We start from the raw sequence: 19,713 nt of genomic DNA, 5'->3' as shown, positions 1-19,713 counted from the left end.
GAAAAATGTGTTGCAGTATCTACTGAAAGCCCCTCGTATTTGGGCGCCATTGGAACGGGTAATATCATTGCTCGCCACTTTGAAATCATGTTTGTGCTGACATTTCCCCTAACAGTATGTTTTTATGTACAGTATTACGGCGGTGGGAAATGTCCACCACGGCGACTCAAGTGAGAGCACGCCCCCGAGGTCAGCCCACTACAGTACACGCGGCAGTCAGCTGTTTGCGGCACGTCGCCGGGTGACGCCGCTGGTGTGGAGCTTCCGGAAGCTGCTCCGCCAACCAGAGCGGCCAGCATCCGCCCGGAAGCTCTCTCTCCTCTGTCCAGACGCCACGCGTGTTACCTGCCGGCTAACGGATGCCAGCTGGCCGACCCGTTTCCGATTCACACGTTACTGGTCCTGTGTGCATACACTTCCCGGAACCCGTCTAACAGGGTGACAAATTTATCTTGACCACACCAAACAACTTTCTGTCCAGAAACAAACCCCAAAAAAGGCATCAAGCAAATGCTGTTTATATACCACAGAGACGTCAACGAACATAACTGCCTTTCTTGTGAATTTGTTCGTTAAGACAATATAAACAGCACTACATCATTTTAAATAGCAATCTTAATTTCTCTGTGCGGTAATGCACTACACTCCCCCCCCCCCCCCGTTTCCCCACTAACCCCCTTCGAGACCTGTTCAAAACCGTATCACAGCGTACCATTCACTAAACATGAGGTTATGAAAAACAGGTTACAGATTTGGAAATGTCTTAGTCGAAAATTAACTTATGCACCTTCATGTGTTTCGATCATTGTCATCAGAACGTAGCTATGCCGAGAACAAGATATACAGGGTGGTCCATTGATCGTGACGGGCCAAACATCTCACGAAATAAGCGTCAAACGAAAAAACTACAAAGAACGAAACTCGTCTAGCTTCAAGGGGGAAACCAGATGGCGCTGTGGTTGGCCATACGTCAAACGGATATCAACTGCGTTTTTTAAATAAGAACCTCCGTTTTTTATAACATATTCGTGTAATACGTAAATAAATGTGAATGTTTAAGTTGGACCACTTTTTTCGCTTTGTAATAGATGGCGGTGTAATAGTCACAAACATATGGTTCACAATTTTAGACGAACATTTGGTAGCAGGTAGGTACGTTTCAACATTTTATTTCAGTTGTGCCAATATGATACATGTACATTTGTGAACTTATCATTTCTAAGAACGCATGCAGTTATAGCGTGATTAGCTGTAAATACCATATTAATGCAGTAAATGCTCAAACTGATGACTGCTCAACCTCAATGCATTTGCCAATACGTGTAACGACATTCCTCTCAACAGAGAGTAGTTCGCCTTCCGTAATGTTCGTACATGCATTGACAATGCGCTGACGCATGTTGTGAGGCGTTGTCGGTGGATCAAGATAGCAAATATCCTTCAACTTTCCCTACAGAAAGAAATCCTGGGACGTCAGATCCCATGAACGTGCGGGCCATGATACGGTGCTTCGACGTCCAATCCACCTGTCCTGAAATAAGCTACTCAATACCGCTTCAACCGAGCGCCAGCTATGTGCCGGACATCTATCATGTTGGACGTACATCGCCATTCTGTCATGCAGTGCCACAACTTGTAGTGACATCGGTAGAACATTACGTAGGAAATCAGCATACATTGCACCATTTAGATTGCTGTCGATAAAATGGTGGTCAATTATCCTTCCTCCCAAAATGCCGCACCATAAATTAAGCCGCCAAGGTCGCTGATGTTCCGTTTGTTCATCCTGTATTTTCCGGTGGCCAATAGTGCATATTATGTCGGTTTACGTTCCCGCTGTTGGCGAATGACGCTACGTCGTCAAACAGAACGCGTGCAAAAAATCTGTCATCGTCCTGTAATTTCTCTTGTGCCCAGTAGCAGAATTGTACATGACGTTCAAAGTCGTCGCCATATAATTCCTGGTGCTTAGAAATATAGTTCAGGTGCAATCGATGTTGATGTAGCATTCTCAACACCGACGTTTTTCAGATTCCCGATTCTCGCGCAATTTGTCTGCTACTAATGTGCGGATTAGCCGCGACAGGAGCTAAAACACCCACTTGGGCATCATTATTTGTTGCAGGTCGTGGTTGACGTTTCACATGTGGCTGAACACTTCCTGTTTCCTTAAATAAAGTAACTATCCGGCGAACGGTCCTGACAGTTCGATGATGTCGTCCAGGATACCGAGCAGCATACATAGAACACGCCTGTTGGGAACGATCTTTTCCGCAATTGGTAAACGGTCCACTTTAACACGGGTAATGTATCACGAAGCAAATACCGTCCGCACTGGCGCAATGTTACGTGATACCAAGTACTTATACGTTTGTGACTATTACAGCGCCATCTATCACAAAGCGAAAAAAGTGGTCCTGCTAAAACATTCATATTTCTTTACGTACTGCACGAATATGTAATAAAAATAGGGGTACCTATTTTTAAAAAACGCAGTTGATATCATTTTGACCTATGGCAGCGCCATCTAGCGGGCCAACTATAGCGACATCTGGTTTCCCCCTTCAAGCTACACAAGTTTCGTTCTTTGTAGTTTTTTAGTTTGATGCTTATTTGGTGAGGTATTTGGCCCATCATTATACAAAAAAAAAATGGTTGAATTGGCTCTGAGCACTATGGGACTTAACATCTTTGGTCATCAGTCCCCTAGAACTTAGAACTACTTAAACCTAACTAACCTAAGGACATCACACACATCCATGCCCGAGGCAGGATTCGAACCTGCGACCGTAGCAGTCGCGCCGTTCCGGACTGAGCGCCTAGCCATTTGAACCACTTTTTTTTTTTTTTTTGCCAAATCTGAATCGTTGCTTGCCTCAAGTACGGAAGAATTTCTCAATCAAGTGATGATTATTAAAAACGTAACACAAAAGTGGGTTTGTAAGAACAGCATTGTTCGAAAAAAAGGAAGATAAGAGTTTAAAGTCCAGGGGCGTTGCTCAAGAACGTGACGAACGGGCTAGAAGCGTTGATCGGCCGCAGTAAAACCTAAAGATGGCGTTGAGAGGAAGAACTGTGTTGAGATGTTGAGCGGTTGTTATTTAATAATTGTATACTTAAAAGGTAAGCCAAAGGAACAAGATTAAGTTTTTCTAGCGCGCATAGAACTGAATTTTCTGATTAGAATCTAAGTAAAATAATGACCTATAGGAGACTGTAGCAAAAGTTGGAACATGAAAGATCCGTTCAATTAAATGGTAACTTCTTCGAAACGATAAATTATCAGCGTGGATTACAAAAGCATGAGACAATATAAGTGCAGAAGCCATAGTAAGGAACATTCGTTGTTGGGAAAGAATGAACTAATTTTATATAACCAATGTTGTCATTTATAGCATATGTGCAATTACCAAGTCGATGGTCATTCATCTACTGCAGACACGTCTTGATACGATTAATAAGTGCCAAAGATAGTCGTAGATCTCCTAAGAGTTCTTCTGTCTGAACTGAAACATGCACACAGAGACACTGAAATATGTTTGCCAGTATAAGAATTGCAAATTTCTTTTCCCTGTACCGACATTTTCACTCTCCGCAAAATAAGAACCATCTTCAGGAGAAAGTGAATGAAAAACAAAAATAGAAAAAAAATTGGACGATTATTTCAGGAAAGTGAACAGGAAGCAAGTCGTACGAAATGTGGTAAACTGTAAATGTAATTTTGTAAATAAGTCGTCAATTTCCGGCGAGTAACGTCTAGGTAATGTAGTGTGTTGTCAATTGAACACTTGTTGGAATGCGTTTATAAATCATTTGAAAGTTAAAATTACCTGCAGTTACTTAGAATTTCTGACGTAGTGAAATATTGTATAAATGACAATTTCGTCATTTGCCCTCATTCTTCCTTTTAGAAATTTTGGCATCACAGCAATTTACTAGCGATTCTGCAGTCGGTGTAATAATTTCAGCATCATTAACTTACTACTATTCCATGAAAAGACGCTGTGAGTATAGTGTAAATAGATGACGTATCATTATTATCATATGATAATTACATTGCATGACACAGAACACACCAAGAACAAAGTGATGAATAAAATTTTGACAATGAAACAATTAATACTAGTAGAAATTTACTAGCGCCAATTTCCATCACGACACACACCGCCACAGCCACACAACATAAAAATCACAAATGACAACATAGCAAAAACCACCACCACCTCCACCACCACCAGTACCAACAACAGCAACATTTATAATGCAAGAATACTTCAAGCGTTACGAAACACAGTAGATACAAATTGCCTTCCTTCATGCCTACTGCCAGGAAACACACACAAGAAAATCCAGATCACAGTAACTGCGGCGGTTCGCTTCATGTGTAGACAAGGTGCCAATGGCATTAAAATGTAAAGCTATTCAGTGACCGAGAGAGGTAGCGCAGTGGTTAGCACACTGGACTCACCTTTTGGGAGGACGACGGTTCAAACCTGTGTCCGACCATCCAGATATAGGATTTCTGTGATTTCTCTAAATCGCTCCAGGCAAATTCCGGGATGGTTCCTCTGAATGAGCACAGCCAACTCCCTTCCCTATCCTTTACACAATCCGAACTTGTGCTCCGTCTCTACTGACGTTGTTGTCGACGGACGTTAAACCCAATCATCCCACCTTGCTATCCAGTGTTCATTTATACTGAGGACTTAACATACAAAGAAAAAACGGCAGAACTGAATCGCTGAATTTGGGACCGACAATACAATACTAGTGACGAAGAAAGAAGCGGAGGCCATCATCAATCACGGATGCAATCCTCCAACAGAATGTTTCATAACACAGGCAAATTCCGGGTTGGTTCCTCTGAATGAGCACAGCCAACTTCCTTTCCTATCCTTTACACAATCCGAACTTGTTTTGTTTCAAACACTGGAATCGGCAAGGTTAAAGCAATAGTAAAAATGTGTAGGGCCTCCCGTCGGGTAGACCGTTCGCCTGATGCAAGTCTTTCGATTTGACGCCACTTCGGCGACTTGCGCGTCGATGGGGATGAAATGATGATAATTAGAACAACACAACACATAGTTCCTGAGCGGAGAAATCTTCCGAACCAGCCGGGAATCGAATGCGGGCCCTTGGGATTGACATTCTATCACGCTGACCACGCAGCTACCGGGGGCGGACAAAGCAATAGTAATCTTCGTGAACTATTCCAAAATATGAGAAACTGTTCAATATGAACTGAGTTTAGATGGATCGCATTATCGGAAGTTCAGTGCACTCAAGTTGCCCACACGTATGAGTTGTCGCAAACGATATTACTGTTCCATCATCTATCCAGCATGCACGTTTCCTGTTCCGATATTTCGGCTGTCACTTGCACATCCATTTTCAAGTGTAAGTCGGTGAGCCGATTACAGCACATGACACAATACTGTGCAGTACAATTCGCGTGAGCCTCACCTAAAACAGTCGGCAAGACGAGGGTTAGTGATAGATAAAACTTTGTGCGCCTAACACGGAAACCACACGGGAATCGGGCCTTTGTAATTTTTATGTTTGTAGAACGTGAAGTTCAGAACTCAAATATCAGTTGATCAGTGCATGGAGGCGCAACTCTCAAAAACCTACTTAGAAGTTTAGCGAGCGTCGTTTGTATCGTAAAGTAAGTTCGATTTTTTTCAATCGGCAGTATATCACTGTGACAGAATTCTCGCCTGGGTAAGGGTCACTAGTTTGATTCCTGGCCGACGTAAATTTTTAAACGAAGGTGCGTGTTCTACGCGAATTTCTAAGAATTAAGGAAAAAATTAATTTGTAAGGATTAAAAAAATATAAGTTCTTTATTAGCAATATTTTATAAAATATCGGTGATTCAGAATTTATATTTCCTATGAAAACTGGATTTTTGTGTACAATATGTAATTAGAAACGAGACGACATGCATTTTTCATAAAAATTACTGTCACATATGTGTTAGTTAGAATATATTTGTTGAATTTTATATTTAACAGACGTAGGTATTTGGAACAAAAAAAAAGTGACCTAAACGAGACTGGAACCAGTGATTACCAGTCTCGAGCGCTACTAATTTTTTTTTCCATCTTTACGTATTTCAATTAAATGCTCGCAGAGCATGCACCATTGTCTAAGAACTTGCACTATCCAGAAATCGAACCCATCCTCCCTCTTGTAATGTGACAGATGAGCATTGTACAATGACTGCAGAAAAATCCTGTTTATTTCGCGGGATTAAAGAAGGTAAAAAAAGAATGGAAGTCGATCTTCTCGAGAATCTTTGAGAATTGCATCGTACTGCTTTGGACATTGATATTTGGATTCTGAACTTTAGGCGCTATACAATAAATAAAAAACTGCAAAAAATCCGGTTACCGTATCTTTTCCTTGTAAGAACACGGCATACGAAGTGTTGAGTCAGCAAATCCACAGTGGTTACGAATTATATGGTGGACTATTAAAACGGAAAACTTACGCTGTGACAAAAGTCATGGGACACTTCCTATGATAGCCCGGACATCCTTTTGCCCGGCGTAGTGCAATAACTCGACGTGGCATATCCTCACCATGTAGTTAGTAGTCCTCTGTAGAAATACAGAGCCATGCTGCCTCCATAGCCTTCCATAATTGCGAAAATATTGCCGGTGCCGGAAATTGTGTATGAACTGACCTTCCGATTATATCCCATAAATGTCTGCTGGGATTCATGCCGGACAGTCTGTGTGGCCGAGTCACTCGCCCGAATTGTTCAGAATGTTCGTCAAACAAATCACGAACAATTATGGTCCGTTAACATGGTCTATTGTAGTCTATAAGAATATCACCGTTGTTTGGGAACATGAAGTCCATGAATGGCTACAAATGGTCTCGAAGTAGCCGAACACCAATGATCGGCTGAGTTGGATCAGAGGACCCAGTCCATTCCACGTAAGGACATCCCACACCATTATGGACCCACCAAAAGTTTGCGCGTTGCCTTGCTGACAAGTTGGGATCACGGCTTTGTGGGGTCCGCGTTACTCTCGAATCATACCATCAGCTCTTACCAATGGAAATCAGGTCTCATGTGACCAGGCCACGGTTGTCCAGTAGTCTAGAGCCCAATGCATATGGTCACGAGACCTGGAGAGGCGCTGCAGGCGAAGCCATGCTATTACCAAAGGCACTTGCGTCGGTCGTCTGCTGCCACAGAAACATTAACGCCAAATTTCGCCGCACTGACCAAATCGATATAGCTCGTCGTACATGCACATTTATTTCTGCGGTTATTTCACGCAGTGCTCCTTGTCTGTTGGCACGGACAACTCTACGATAACGCTACTGCTTTCGGTCGTTAAGTGAAGCCGTCGGGCACTACGTTGTCGATAGTGCGAGATAATACCTGAAATTTGGTATTCGCGGCACACGCTTCACTCTGTGAACCACGGAATACTGAATTCCCTAACTATTTCCGAAATGGGATGTCCAATGCGTCTGTTGATTCCCGTAGTGCGATCATTATCGCGTCGGAAATCTTTTCACATGAATCACCTGAGCACAAATGACAGCTCCGCCAATGCACTGTCCTTTTATACCTTGTGTACTCGATACTACCGCCATCTGTATATGTGTATATAGCTATTCGACTGGTAACTTCAATGTATGCGGGAATTTCAGGCAACGGAAGCTCAGAAAAATAAAACCTGTCGAAGTACAGACTTGAAATGAGTGGTTTGCCTGAACAGTTGAGCCGGATACATTCGTTGTCTGCTACTAGTATTTCCGTAGCTTTCTTGACCACTGAATCTCCATCGGATGTGTCTGTGGACAGTATCCCGACTTCCCTGGGATCCATGGAACAGCCAGTCGAAATGCAATGTTCTGCCACTGCCGATTTCTTTAGTTGTAGAAGGCGAGTGAGTCGCTGGTCTTCGATGCACCGTTCTTGTACAGTCCGTGTTGTTTGTACTATGTAACTTTTACCAGCCTGACGGAGAATTTCATCAGTACCCGCCTTCTGTAAAATCAGATATCTTTTTCAGACCCCAGAAGAGCTGTCATCTTGCGCAGTGGGCGGAAGATCACATTCACTTCAAGGTACTTCGTTATTATGGCAGTTTTTAAAGAAACATTTCATACATACATTGCACCTCTTTCTCTTGCCCTTGCTTTGGCTAGCCTCGCGTTTAGTCCGATGCTTCGTATATTCAGTATTGCTGAATAGCTCGTCACTGCGTACCTATTTGTTATGTAGCCTGCCTGTATCAGACTCTATATGGGCCCTAGTGAATAAAGTTCTAACAATTCGTATTTACTCCATAGTACATCTCTGTGTCACGTGGTTCTAATTCTGTCACCGACTCGCCTGAACAATGACTGAACAATAATCATCTAAAATACTGGAAGAAGAAATAACTTTGGTCCGGATGCACTCCCGAAAGATGGCGGAAAATTCTATCCTCCAGGAAAACTTCAAGACACACAAGCGAAATCAGTTACAGGGCGACCTGCAATTGCAAACAGACTTCGAACTGTACAGATTGGCATTTTTCTCACTTACAAATCACTGCGAGAGGTGGAACAAGCGGTAAACGCTAGAAATTAATCTCAGAATGGAAAACGGAGAAAGGGGAGTGTCACATAAGGCAGCTGAAAACATTTATTGTGTCACTTTTTATTTCTTTACACTGCGCCTTTGGAGGATTACACGAGAATTTCCTTTCCTGAATGTAGCCTGCTTCTGTTCTTACACTTCATTTCCCTACAAATTGGTTATTAAATATATCTTGTTACCACAGAATGCCACTAAAGTCATGACATTACAAAAAAAATTAAAAATAAAACTATTTAAAAGATATTCCATGGAAAAGAAGAGTAAGGGAATATCTGACTACATGCACGGAAAGGAACCCTCAAGTAATGTACTGGTACACTTGAAGACGAGGGAACAAGTTATAGCATCCATTTCGACGTCCTGAAATTTGTTTACGGTAATTTTATTACGAAATTATTTTATTTACCGATTACATGTGTATCGTGACGACAAAGATACACAGTGCTGGGTCAAATCCATGTCCTGATGTTTGTTTTTAATTCATTATTCGTCACTCAGTCATCTGGTTGATATAGGAAGAGCCGTACGAATTTTGGCTGCTACTCCTCAAACTGCTATTTTATCACAGCGAAGAATACGGGATGTTTGCTTGTTGACTCAGTGCTTGAGTTTTGACGCATATTAAAATGAAACTTCAAGTTACGATAATAAAACGAAGGTAAAAGATTACTCCTGTTCTCGTTTCATAGATTGTGTCTTGGCCAGGGAGTATCCTAAACGGGAATAAATGGTAGGTGACTTTCCGTTCTGGTATTCGCTTGATTACCAAAGGAAACATTTCAAAAACTTTGGTCGGCACTGGTGGATTCAGACTACCTTGATTTACTTATGGATTGATGTTATAGTCTGCTGCAGGCGTAACTAAAAATTTGTCGTGTGTGTGTGTGTGTGTGTGTGTGTGTGTGTGTGTGTGTGTGTGTGCTCTCGCTTTTGTCAGTGTGAATTAAGAGTCTGTGATGCCTTCATATCAAGCGACCGCTGCTACTGCGAAAGTATTTTGTATTTTTTGATGTTACTTATACAGGGTGGTCAAAATGAAGCTGTCTTAGAGAACATTTCATGCACCTTAACATAGACAGTTAAACTCACGTTATTTACACCCAGGGCAGATATGTAAGCTGAGATGCATATCTTAAGATGCATGAAATGTTTTCTGGGGCAGTTTCATTTTACCCACCCATAGATCCCAAGCAGGCATAGATTCCAGATCTGCTTGTACAGAAGAGGAGAGGAAGACGTAAGAAAAATTCAAGCCTAAAGCATATAATTCAAATGTTTATTTTTTATTGGTTGTTCAGTTCTAATTAAATTATTACCATTGTTTGTTAAAGACATAAAAGTTCTTGAAGCGAGTCGTGGAGAAAATTAAAAGTTTCTGACGCAGATAAATGCTTCACTTTGTCTCTCGTACCATAAACAGATGCAATTTCCAAATCACAGTACAACACGATCGACATAATGTTACGAAGATTACGGTTTAACGTCCCGTTCCGAGCGAAGTCATTAAACTCAGTTTGGGGAACGAAATCTGCCGCATACGTTTAACGTTCCCTTCTGGCATCCGCCATAAGTGATTTGCGGAAAACCGAAATCTGGATGGTCGGACGAGGAAATGAACCAACGTTCTCCCGAATTCGAATCAAGAATCTTATGATTGTAGCACTTCGCTAAAGAGATCGATCGCCAGACCTTTGGACAGCTATTCTGACACTCACATGGCACCGAGCCACACTTCACTAGATTACCCGATCAGTAATGGTACGCTTGAGCACGTTAATAAAATGAATAAAAACCAAAGTACGTACTTTTTTCCCTGCGATACGAACGAAGAGATATGACAAGCTTCGGAACAGTGTATTACAACAAGGCAAGTTTTGAAGCAACAGTTACAGAGAGAGAAGGTTGTAGTGAAGAGACTATTTACATCAGCGGTGTTTTCACAAGGACAGTCTGAGAGCACCAGAAGAAGCGACCATTACCCATACTCAGTTCTTGACGTCTTACCTTCCTCTTCACACGTGGCGACGGCGAACGTCTGTTGCGCTGTAAGACATTAACATACGTTAGACAACACGTCACACTCACATACAAAAATATAAAAAAAAATTTGAGAATACTTTTCTGTATTCGACTTACGTGGGACAAAGCGATACATATTATGACACGTGAGTGACAACTGTCTGTTGATTCTGCAACGCTGTATACCTTAAGAAAGTTTCATTAAAAATGACTTAATGAACCACTCTCGTGATCTTTAGGTAGCACTGCTTTTCTTGAAGGAATCTGAAGTTTCAAGGAGCTGATGCTTCATTACTGACGTCCTTTCTTATGATGATTCTTACGAAGATATTTTTTAAATAATCGTTTTATAAATTCAAACACCGATTTGTGGCATCAGTATAATATTTATTTACGTTTAAAACGTGTTTCGCCTTTTATATTAAATGCAGCTTCAGTGGATTTTTTCTGGCGTAACACAGTTCGGCTTTTACTTATTACTTTACATATTGTAGATTTGGAACACTTCACACCAAAATTTTTACATGAATAAAATGGCGCACCTATTTGTATGCCTTGCCAGAATCCGTGTTTCTACACATATGGTCACAGCCTAGAGTAGGTAACATTTTATGCATGTAAAAATTATCATGTGATGTTTTTCGAATCTATAAGTAGCAGTAGAAACAAAACTGTATTATTCCGGAAAAAATCGTTGAATATGAATTCAATATAAAAAGCGTAAAACGTCTTCGATGTATAGCCCGAAAGCAGTGTTCGTATTTACAAGACGAATATTTATATACATGCTGCGGAAAAAAAACACACCAATAACCTTTCGTTTCTCATTTTCATTTTCTGCGAAGTCAACCCTTTAGTCAATTTAGTTTGTTGTTCGAAGATGACTCTATTTAATGGTTCGGCCAACTGTACGTCTGCATCGTGTCACACAAATATAGAGGGCTTTATTGCCAAAATTATACTGGCTGTTGGCGCTGTAGTAATCTACCGTCCAAAGACCGGATTTACGCAGCGTTCGGCGGTAGTCTGTTTCGTGAAAAGAGTCTTTACCTCTGCATATTTACTGCACCCTACATTCATTTCAACCTGATTAGTGTATTCAAGCTTTGCTCTTCGTCTAAAGCTTTTGCCCAAACACTTGCACCATTAGCGAATGAATTATTCCTATTCCTTGCTGCCTCGAGCTGCGTCCTATCAATGGATTCGATTCATTTAGTCATGTGCTATCAATACTCTTCCTTCCATTTCTATTAGTACCTTGGGGCCAGCCATTGCTTTATTCCTACACATTACTCCTGTGTGAACGAGGCAACAATAGCAGACTGATTGACTTATTTGGGATAAGCCAACTACGTCAGCAAATGTAAGTCTTGTCCGCAGACATCTACATATAAACTCTGCGAGCATGGTGTATGGCGGAGGGCACCTTGTACCACTACTAGTCATTCCATTTCTTATGCCGCACGAGGGAAAAATTAACTATCTACACACATCAAAAAAAGTTTTGCATCACCACGGTTTCCAGAACTCCTTGAAGATAGAAGTTGATTCTGGATATTGTATCACAGACTGAGGTGATAATTTTTTTTTATGTGGGTGTATACGGATACTAAAACACAACAGACTAGCACTGAAGGACGTGCGGTTCTAATTACGTGCAAAAACAAACAAATAAACAAAAAACACAAAGGGAAGTCTTCGGCTCCTAGTTTCTCTTTCATACATTCATTTATGTTTCTTTCCCTACCAATACTACCATACGTGTGACTGCTACGGTCGCAGGTTCGAGTCCTGCCTCGGGCATGGATGTGTGTCATGTCCTTAGGTTAGTTAGGTTTAAGTAGTTCTAAGTTCTAGGGGACTGATGACCACAGCAGTTGAGTCCCATAGTGCTCAGAGCCATTTGAACCATTTTTTTGAATACTACCATAATGCTACCATTTACTACGTTATCGAACCGTAGTTTTGGTAGAGCGCAACTCAATGTATAACGTTGCTTCGACAATGACATCGTTATGTCATAAAGTCGAAACGGAAAGGATAGGGAAAGAAAAAGGCCGCGTCGATTTCAAAGTAACGAGACATACCCCACTGCTTCAAACTCCGGGTTCAGCAACAGAAAAGTTGGACAGTCGGGCACACTATTGTACAACTGATTGCGGAGAAGTCCTTTCATTCCTATTCTCTGTTGTTTCCTGCATATTTCCGCTATTTCTAGGGTTCCGTATCTCAATCGGTAAAAAAGGGAACCTCATAGGATCACTTTGTTGTCAGACTGTCAGTCTGTTAATCTTTCTGTCTGTCTGTCTGTCTGTCTGTTTTTCATTGGAATGGGTGAACATATCAAGTTGAAATGTATGTCGCATACTGTGATTCAAGGTCTCTTGGCGGAGAGAAAATGAAGAAGCTCCCCCCCCCCCCACCCCCCCCCCCTCCGTCGGCCTCAACGACTATTCACATTCTTTTGTGAATAATTCGAGAATTAGAGTCAATATTTTTCAGTCATGACTTACTGCGCACAAAAAGAGCAGCACGGTATGGCGAGTCTACTCGTAAGTTCCCAATGATTGTTTTTATTAAAAAAAGAGTCTGTCATCAGATTATTGTTTCCCAGCAGAAAAAAGCTTTCATAATATGCTGTTGATTAAGCTAATATTTAGGACTGGTGTGGGGTAAAAGTACATGTGGGGCAAGAGTACGCATCACGTTTCCAGGTCCCTAAAGCAGAAGTTTACCATTCTCCCACCAAGTAGCGAATACGTCTTCATATCATGATTCTATTCTGGAACCTCGTGGCAGTCGGGCGCTTGCACCTGAACAAAATGCGGGAAGTCACTTTTGTGATTTTCCAGTTTAAAATACAGGGTGTTTATAAATAAATGCCGGGGTTTTAGGCTTTATAATATTTATTACATTAAAATTACAGTTATAAACGATGTATCAAATGAAAGAGCAACTCAAACAGTTGTGTTTGACACCAGTACGCATATGCAGCTCGCAATGATTGGTTGAACTTCACTACCCAAGCGCTGGGTAGGCCGCAAGTGTTCCAATGACAGGGCTTGCTTTGCATGGCCTCCGCGTGCACTCGACCTAACGCCATGCGATTTTTTCCTTTGGGGCTATAGACTTGATGTTTCCGTGTGACAAATGGTGCTCACATTGAACATTTATAAGGTTTATGGTAAAACTGTTTAAGTTGCTCTTTCATTTGACGTATCATTTATAACTGTAAGTTTGATAAAATAAATATTAAAAAGCGTTAAAACCTCGACACTCATTTATAAACACCCTGTTTGTTCAGTTTTGATTGAGTGTTAGGTGAACCTTAGTGTATAAGGGGCGAACAGAAAGTTTACGTCCGAACGGAGTACAGTCCGAAATCGCAATGAGCACTGAGGTACTCATCTCAAAGACGAACCAGGTTCAAGACACTCTTGTGGCAAACCGAAAAACCGTGTCCCGCTGCTTGAAGAACTCCGTAACTTCCTGCTTCACGTAATAAAATGGTTCAAATGGCTCTGAGCACTATGCGACTTAACTTCTGAGGTCATCAGTCGCCTAGAACTTAGAACTAATTAAACCTAACTAACCTAAGGACATCACACACATCGATACCCGAGGCAGGACTCAAACCTGCGACTGTAGCGCCTAGAACCGCTAGGCCACACCGGCCGGCTGCACATAATAGCCCGCTAGTAATTGTTTACACCTGATGGCCTCTTTTAAAGGATCGGAGCCGTGATAATTCTGTGGAGCGAAAGCGTGACATTCACGTGGGCAGACATCAGAGCTCTTGGGCGGATGCTCGAGAGTCTACCACTCAAATGGTCATAACCACTGCGTTACGACGTGTGCGATATGGTGACGCACGTTATCATAAAGAAGCGACACCCCTTGGCGTACCGTTCCACAACAGACATGCTACACACTTCCTCGTTCTCCGATGGATGCTACCGGTGTTCGTCCTTCGGCAGCCAAGAAAAGAATAACAGTACACTTGTCCTGTTTGGACGCGTTTAGTAATAATGTCCCCACGGTTCACGTTTCCGCATTTACCGCACGCAGGTCGGAAAGTTACGAATGCGCAGTAATCTCTTGTCTACATGTCAGTGCTTATATACCCCCATTGGTGTCCCGATAGGTTGCACATACGCTGCAGTATCGTCCTCGAACTAATATTTTTGATTGCCCCTTGTATTTAAATTCGGTACCGGCACTGGCGGCTATAAGCTTCCTATGTCCTCCTCCATCTGCACGACTTTCGTTGTATGTGTTACCTGCAGACTGCCGAAAACAGCGAAACTGGAGTAAAAGTAAGCAGGTCCAATGGGGCAGAAGTCCGAAAGGCGTACTTTTAGTCCATCAAAAAATTATATGCCAACCTTTATCCCATATCCGTACTTTGATTCGTGTAGTTCCTTCTAACTGCAGCAAAATTTTTTTGTTGGTGTTTATTTAACTTAGATGCCTCATTATTCACCTTAGAGGATTCAAATTAATTTCTCTTTTCTGTAGTTTTTCTTTCGTTGAGCAGGGCATAGAAAACATACATCCCTCTCAAACACACTCGCAATATAATCATGTCTTCCATAGTGGAATTTCCTTTTTCCAGAAACCGACTGGTGTATCTACTCTACAGCCATTAACAGTGCCATTCTGCCGTCTAGCCCATGGCCTTACTGGAAACGGGAGCTCAATACAGCAAGCATCCGAAGCTGACGGCTTTTCAAAGGCTGCCTTAAAAGTGGCAAAGGTACTGAGCGCTTCGGATGATTCACAAAAACTTCATTGGAGGAAGAACAGGCAACGGAGAAGCACTGCATTTCCCTCGATAAACATTTTTTTTTATTTACTCTCAGACCGGCATGATTTTACTTTTTGAATTCACCGAAAAGTAAACAGTTCGTAATTCGTTTATGTATGGATTTATTTGTAATTCTTTTTATTTTCTTCAGTAGGAGATAAAAGCACACACAGTATAGGGTAAAAGTATTCAAAATTAGTTTAATATAAGGCTCGTCTAATAATAATTGTATGATTTTTACCCAATGTTACCAAGATGTCAAAATGGGCCTTGCATGTGTAACTGTTACAATATTGCTGCAAGTTCTTTTAAATATTTAGCAAAACCAAAAATACGTACTTCCATCCGTACCTACTCTGTTCCTTTTGCAGTGATCAACAGCTGTACTCTTTTCCTTTCAGAGGTAAAACGTCACGATTGTTCTGCATTAGTAGGAAATACCGACGCTTAGAGCTGTAAAACTGCATTTCGTTTCTACAGACTAAATTCGTTTCCTCGGCGATAATGCACTTGTTGCAGCGAGATAAGGAAATCCTGAAGTTGCCGTACCGGGAGTCGTGACTTCCAGAACGGCCGCTAGATGTCACGTAGCGCGCTGTTGCCCACGAACTTCAGATCGAAGCTCTGCGGTAAGCCTTTTTCGCCGAGGCTCCGTGTATCACGCGAAACAAATCTCTCCAACTCTCTTGACCCTTTAACTGGCAACCCCATTCCCAGTTTCTACTACGACAAAGAGTGTTACCGACTGCTGTCAACTATAGTTATCCACGAAAGATATGGGACTATTCACAGTATCAGGTAAATCTTTGTGTGAATGAAATAAATTTATTTAAAATTAAGACTAGTATATCTAACAATTGAAAATCCAGAGGAGGCAAGTGAGATTGTTACCATAGCATCGGTCTGATAAGTCATGGCTGCAAAATACTAACACGAATTATTTACAGAAGAAAAGGAAAGATTGGAAGAAGCCGTGAGCCGGCCGCTGTGGTCGAGCGGTTCTAGGCGGTTCAGCCCGGAACCGCGCTGCTGTTACGGTCGCTGGTTCGAATCCTGCCTCGGGCATGGGTGTGTGTGATGTCCTTAGGTTAGTTAGGTTTAAGTAGTTATAAGTTCCAGGGGACTGATGACCTCAGCAGTTAAATCCCAGAGTGCTCGGAGCCATTTTGAACTTCACTCATTGTGCGGACATGCAAATGTGCAAATACAATAGTTACTTTCTGCTATTCTGTCACGCCTGAACTTCGACTGATATTACTGGAATGAATCCATTCAACCGACTGGCGCACATACACCATTTAATTGTCGCCATTTACATCACCTGAGGAGGATCATTTGCCGACCTATTGATCCACCACGTATCAGAATACCGCTCCAGAGCTCAAAATAACGGAACAAAGAGATAAAGGACCAACTGTCAACCCGTCCAAATCACATATTTCTAGGCGAAATTTTATAAATTCAGTGCAGCCAACTGAGGCGAAAATGAAATCATGTTGGAAACAAGAATGACCAAACGAACATAACCAAGTGACAGATCTACACTCGAGTTCTCATATGGACTGTTGGCACTCTCAACTGACTTCACACGGGCATGGGGCTGTCAAAACAGCTTATGAGCAAATGTGATTACATAGACACTGGTAAGTGAAGTGCGAGTCGTGAAATCCACATCGTGGAACACGTTGTCAAACGTTCGTTAGTGGACGGGCCGAGAGAGTGCCCCCAGTAGGACATTACGAAATACAGGGTACAGTGAGAATGCTGCAATATATGCTGAGTTCAGGACGAAAACAAACGATTTTTTTAGCGTTAGTACTTCATATATATTTTAAACTGATTGTTTTCCCTTTATCTCAGATAATATTTACATATACACAATCACTTTTTATATAATACGTCTATTATACGTTTCTCTATATGACATAGTCGGATGTCAATGTAGCTTCGTACATGATACCCAGCTTCGGCGGGTGTGTAAATGGTTACAGTTGACACCAGAGTGCAATAGTGTTGTTCGTTGTTAGGGTATTTAACGGGGCCGATAGGGTATACGACGGGCGCGAACGAAATCACATGTTGAGTGATCACAGGAAGATTCCGCGTACTCGTGTGTGACAGCTTTATCAGCACTTGACAGATTTCGAAAGGGCTCCATTGTCGTCCTCCATTTGGCCGGCTGGTCATATCGTTAATATTAGATTTGTGGGTACAACAGTCGAGCAGTATTGGACTGCACTAGAAAACGAGGGCATGCATACTCGACGTGAAGGTTCCGGAAGACCACATCTTAACATCACAAGGGAAGATTGTTATACTGGGGGTCCAGCACATCGCAATCTCTTCACATCTGCGCCTGCCACCTGACGACAAGTAATGCACTTCCTGCAACATTACAACGAAAAACGAGTCCAAAGTTGCAAATTTTAATTTTCTTATTTACTCGATGACTGGTTTCGGGGCGAAATCAATTTTCAAATTTTCCTACAGCAGAGAAAACCGAATTTACACTCATATATAATACAGGTATTACCATATTCAATCATATGTCAAAATACAGAATATATCGTTTCAATCACCTTTTATCCAAAGCTATTTCACAGAATAAGACCACACTGCAGTTCCTTCTCTAAAGCCTCGCACGAACGAAAAAATGGCTGACATCGAAATAACTGTCCAAGGAATAGAAAAGCAACTGAAAACACTCAACAGAGGAAAGTCCACTGGACCTAACGGGATACCAATTCGATTCTACACACAGTACGCGAAAGAACTTGCCCCCTCTTCTAACAGCCGTGTACCGCAAGTCTGTAGAGGAACGGAAGGTTACAAATGATTGGAAAAGAGCACAGGTAGTCCCAGTCTTCAAGAAGGGTCGTCGAGCAGATGTGCAAAACTATAGACCTATATCTCTGACACCGATCTGTTGTAGAATTTTAGAACATGTTTTTTGCTCGCGTATCATGTCATTTCTGGAAACACAGAATCTACTCTGGAGGAATCGACATGGATTCTGGGAACAGCGATCGTGTGAGACCCAACTCGCTTTATTTATTCATAAGACCCAGAAAATATTAAATACAGGCTCCCAGGTAGATGCCATCCCCCTTGATTTCCGGATGGCGTTCCATACAGTTCCGCACTGTCGCCTGATAAACGATGTAAGGGCCTAGGGAATATCAGACCAGCTGTGTGCTGGATTGAAAACTTTTTAGCAAACAGAACACAGCATGTTGCTCTCAATGGAGAAACGTCTACAGACGTTAAAGTAACCTCTGGAATGCCACAGGGGAGTGCTTTGGGACCATTGCTTTTCACAATATATATATAAATGACCTTGTAGATAGAGTCGGAAGTTTCATGCGGCTTCTCGCGGATGATGCTGTAGTATACAGAGAAGTTGCAGCATTAGAAAATTGCAGCGAAATGCAGGAAGATCTGCAGCGGATAGGCACTTGGTGCAGGGAGTGGCGACTGACCCTTAACATAGGCAAATGTAATGTATTGCGAATACATAGAAAGAAGGATCCTTTACTGTATGATTATATGATAGCGGAACAAACACTGGTAGCAGTTACTTCTGTAAAATATCTGGGAGTATGCGAGCGGAACGATTTGAAGTGGAATGATCATATAAAATTAATTGTTGGTAAGGCGGGTGAGAGTCCTTAGAAAATGTAGTCCATCAATAAAGGAGGTGGCTTACAGAACACTCGTTCGACCTATACTTGAGTATTGCTCATCAGTGTGAAACTGATGACAGAGGTCGGGTTGACAGAGGAGATAGAGAAGATCCAAAGAAGGGCGGAGCGTTTCGTCACAGGGTTATTTGGTAAGCGTGATAGCGTTACAGAGATGTTTAGCAAACTCAAGTGGCAGACTCTGCAAGAGAGGCGCTCTGCATCGCGGTGTAGCTTGCTGTCCAGATTCGAGAGGGTGCGTTTCTGGATGAGGTATCGAATATATTGCTTCCCCCTACTTACACCTCCCGAGGAGATCACGAATGTAAAATTAGAGAGATTCGAGCGCGATCAGAGGCTTTCCGGCAGTCGTTCTTCCCGCGAACCATACGTGACTGGAACAGGAAAGGGAGCTAATGACAGTGGCACGCAAAATACCCTCCGCCACACACCGTTGGGTGGCTTGCGGAGTATAAATATAGATGTAGATGACTTACGTAACACAGTCACAAATGGTGTTTCTGAAGGTGTGCAAACCATGTCAAAAATGTGCAACGAACAGTTACGGTGCATGCAGATAACTGGGATTCTATTCT

At 42.1% G+C, this 19,713-nt stretch overlaps 1 protein-coding gene across 2 annotated transcripts in view; it reads right to left on the bottom strand.

The window, feature by feature from the left end:
• Positions 1-19,713, bottom strand: part of LOC126336587 (disks large 1 tumor suppressor protein) — a 4,198,467-nt gene that overhangs the window by 1,952,970 nt on the left and 2,225,784 nt on the right. Inside the window, exon 2 of one of the 2 annotated variants that reach the window (XM_050000445.1) lies at positions 10,616-10,654. The exons of the other annotated variant lie outside the window; for it this stretch is intronic. Within the exon in view, the coding sequence (XP_049856402.1) occupies positions 10,616-10,654 (39 nt within the window). The remainder of the gene's footprint in view (positions 1-10,615; positions 10,655-19,713) is intronic. 2 annotated transcript variants of the gene reach the window in all.

The sequence above is a fragment of the Schistocerca gregaria genome, chromosome 2 (assembly GCF_023897955.1).
Source record: "Schistocerca gregaria isolate iqSchGreg1 chromosome 2, iqSchGreg1.2, whole genome shotgun sequence".
NCBI classification, from domain to species: domain Eukaryota; kingdom Metazoa; phylum Arthropoda; class Insecta; order Orthoptera; family Acrididae; genus Schistocerca; species Schistocerca gregaria.
Note: the sequence above shows the minus strand (reverse complement) of the source record. Positions and strands in the feature narration are given on the sequence as shown.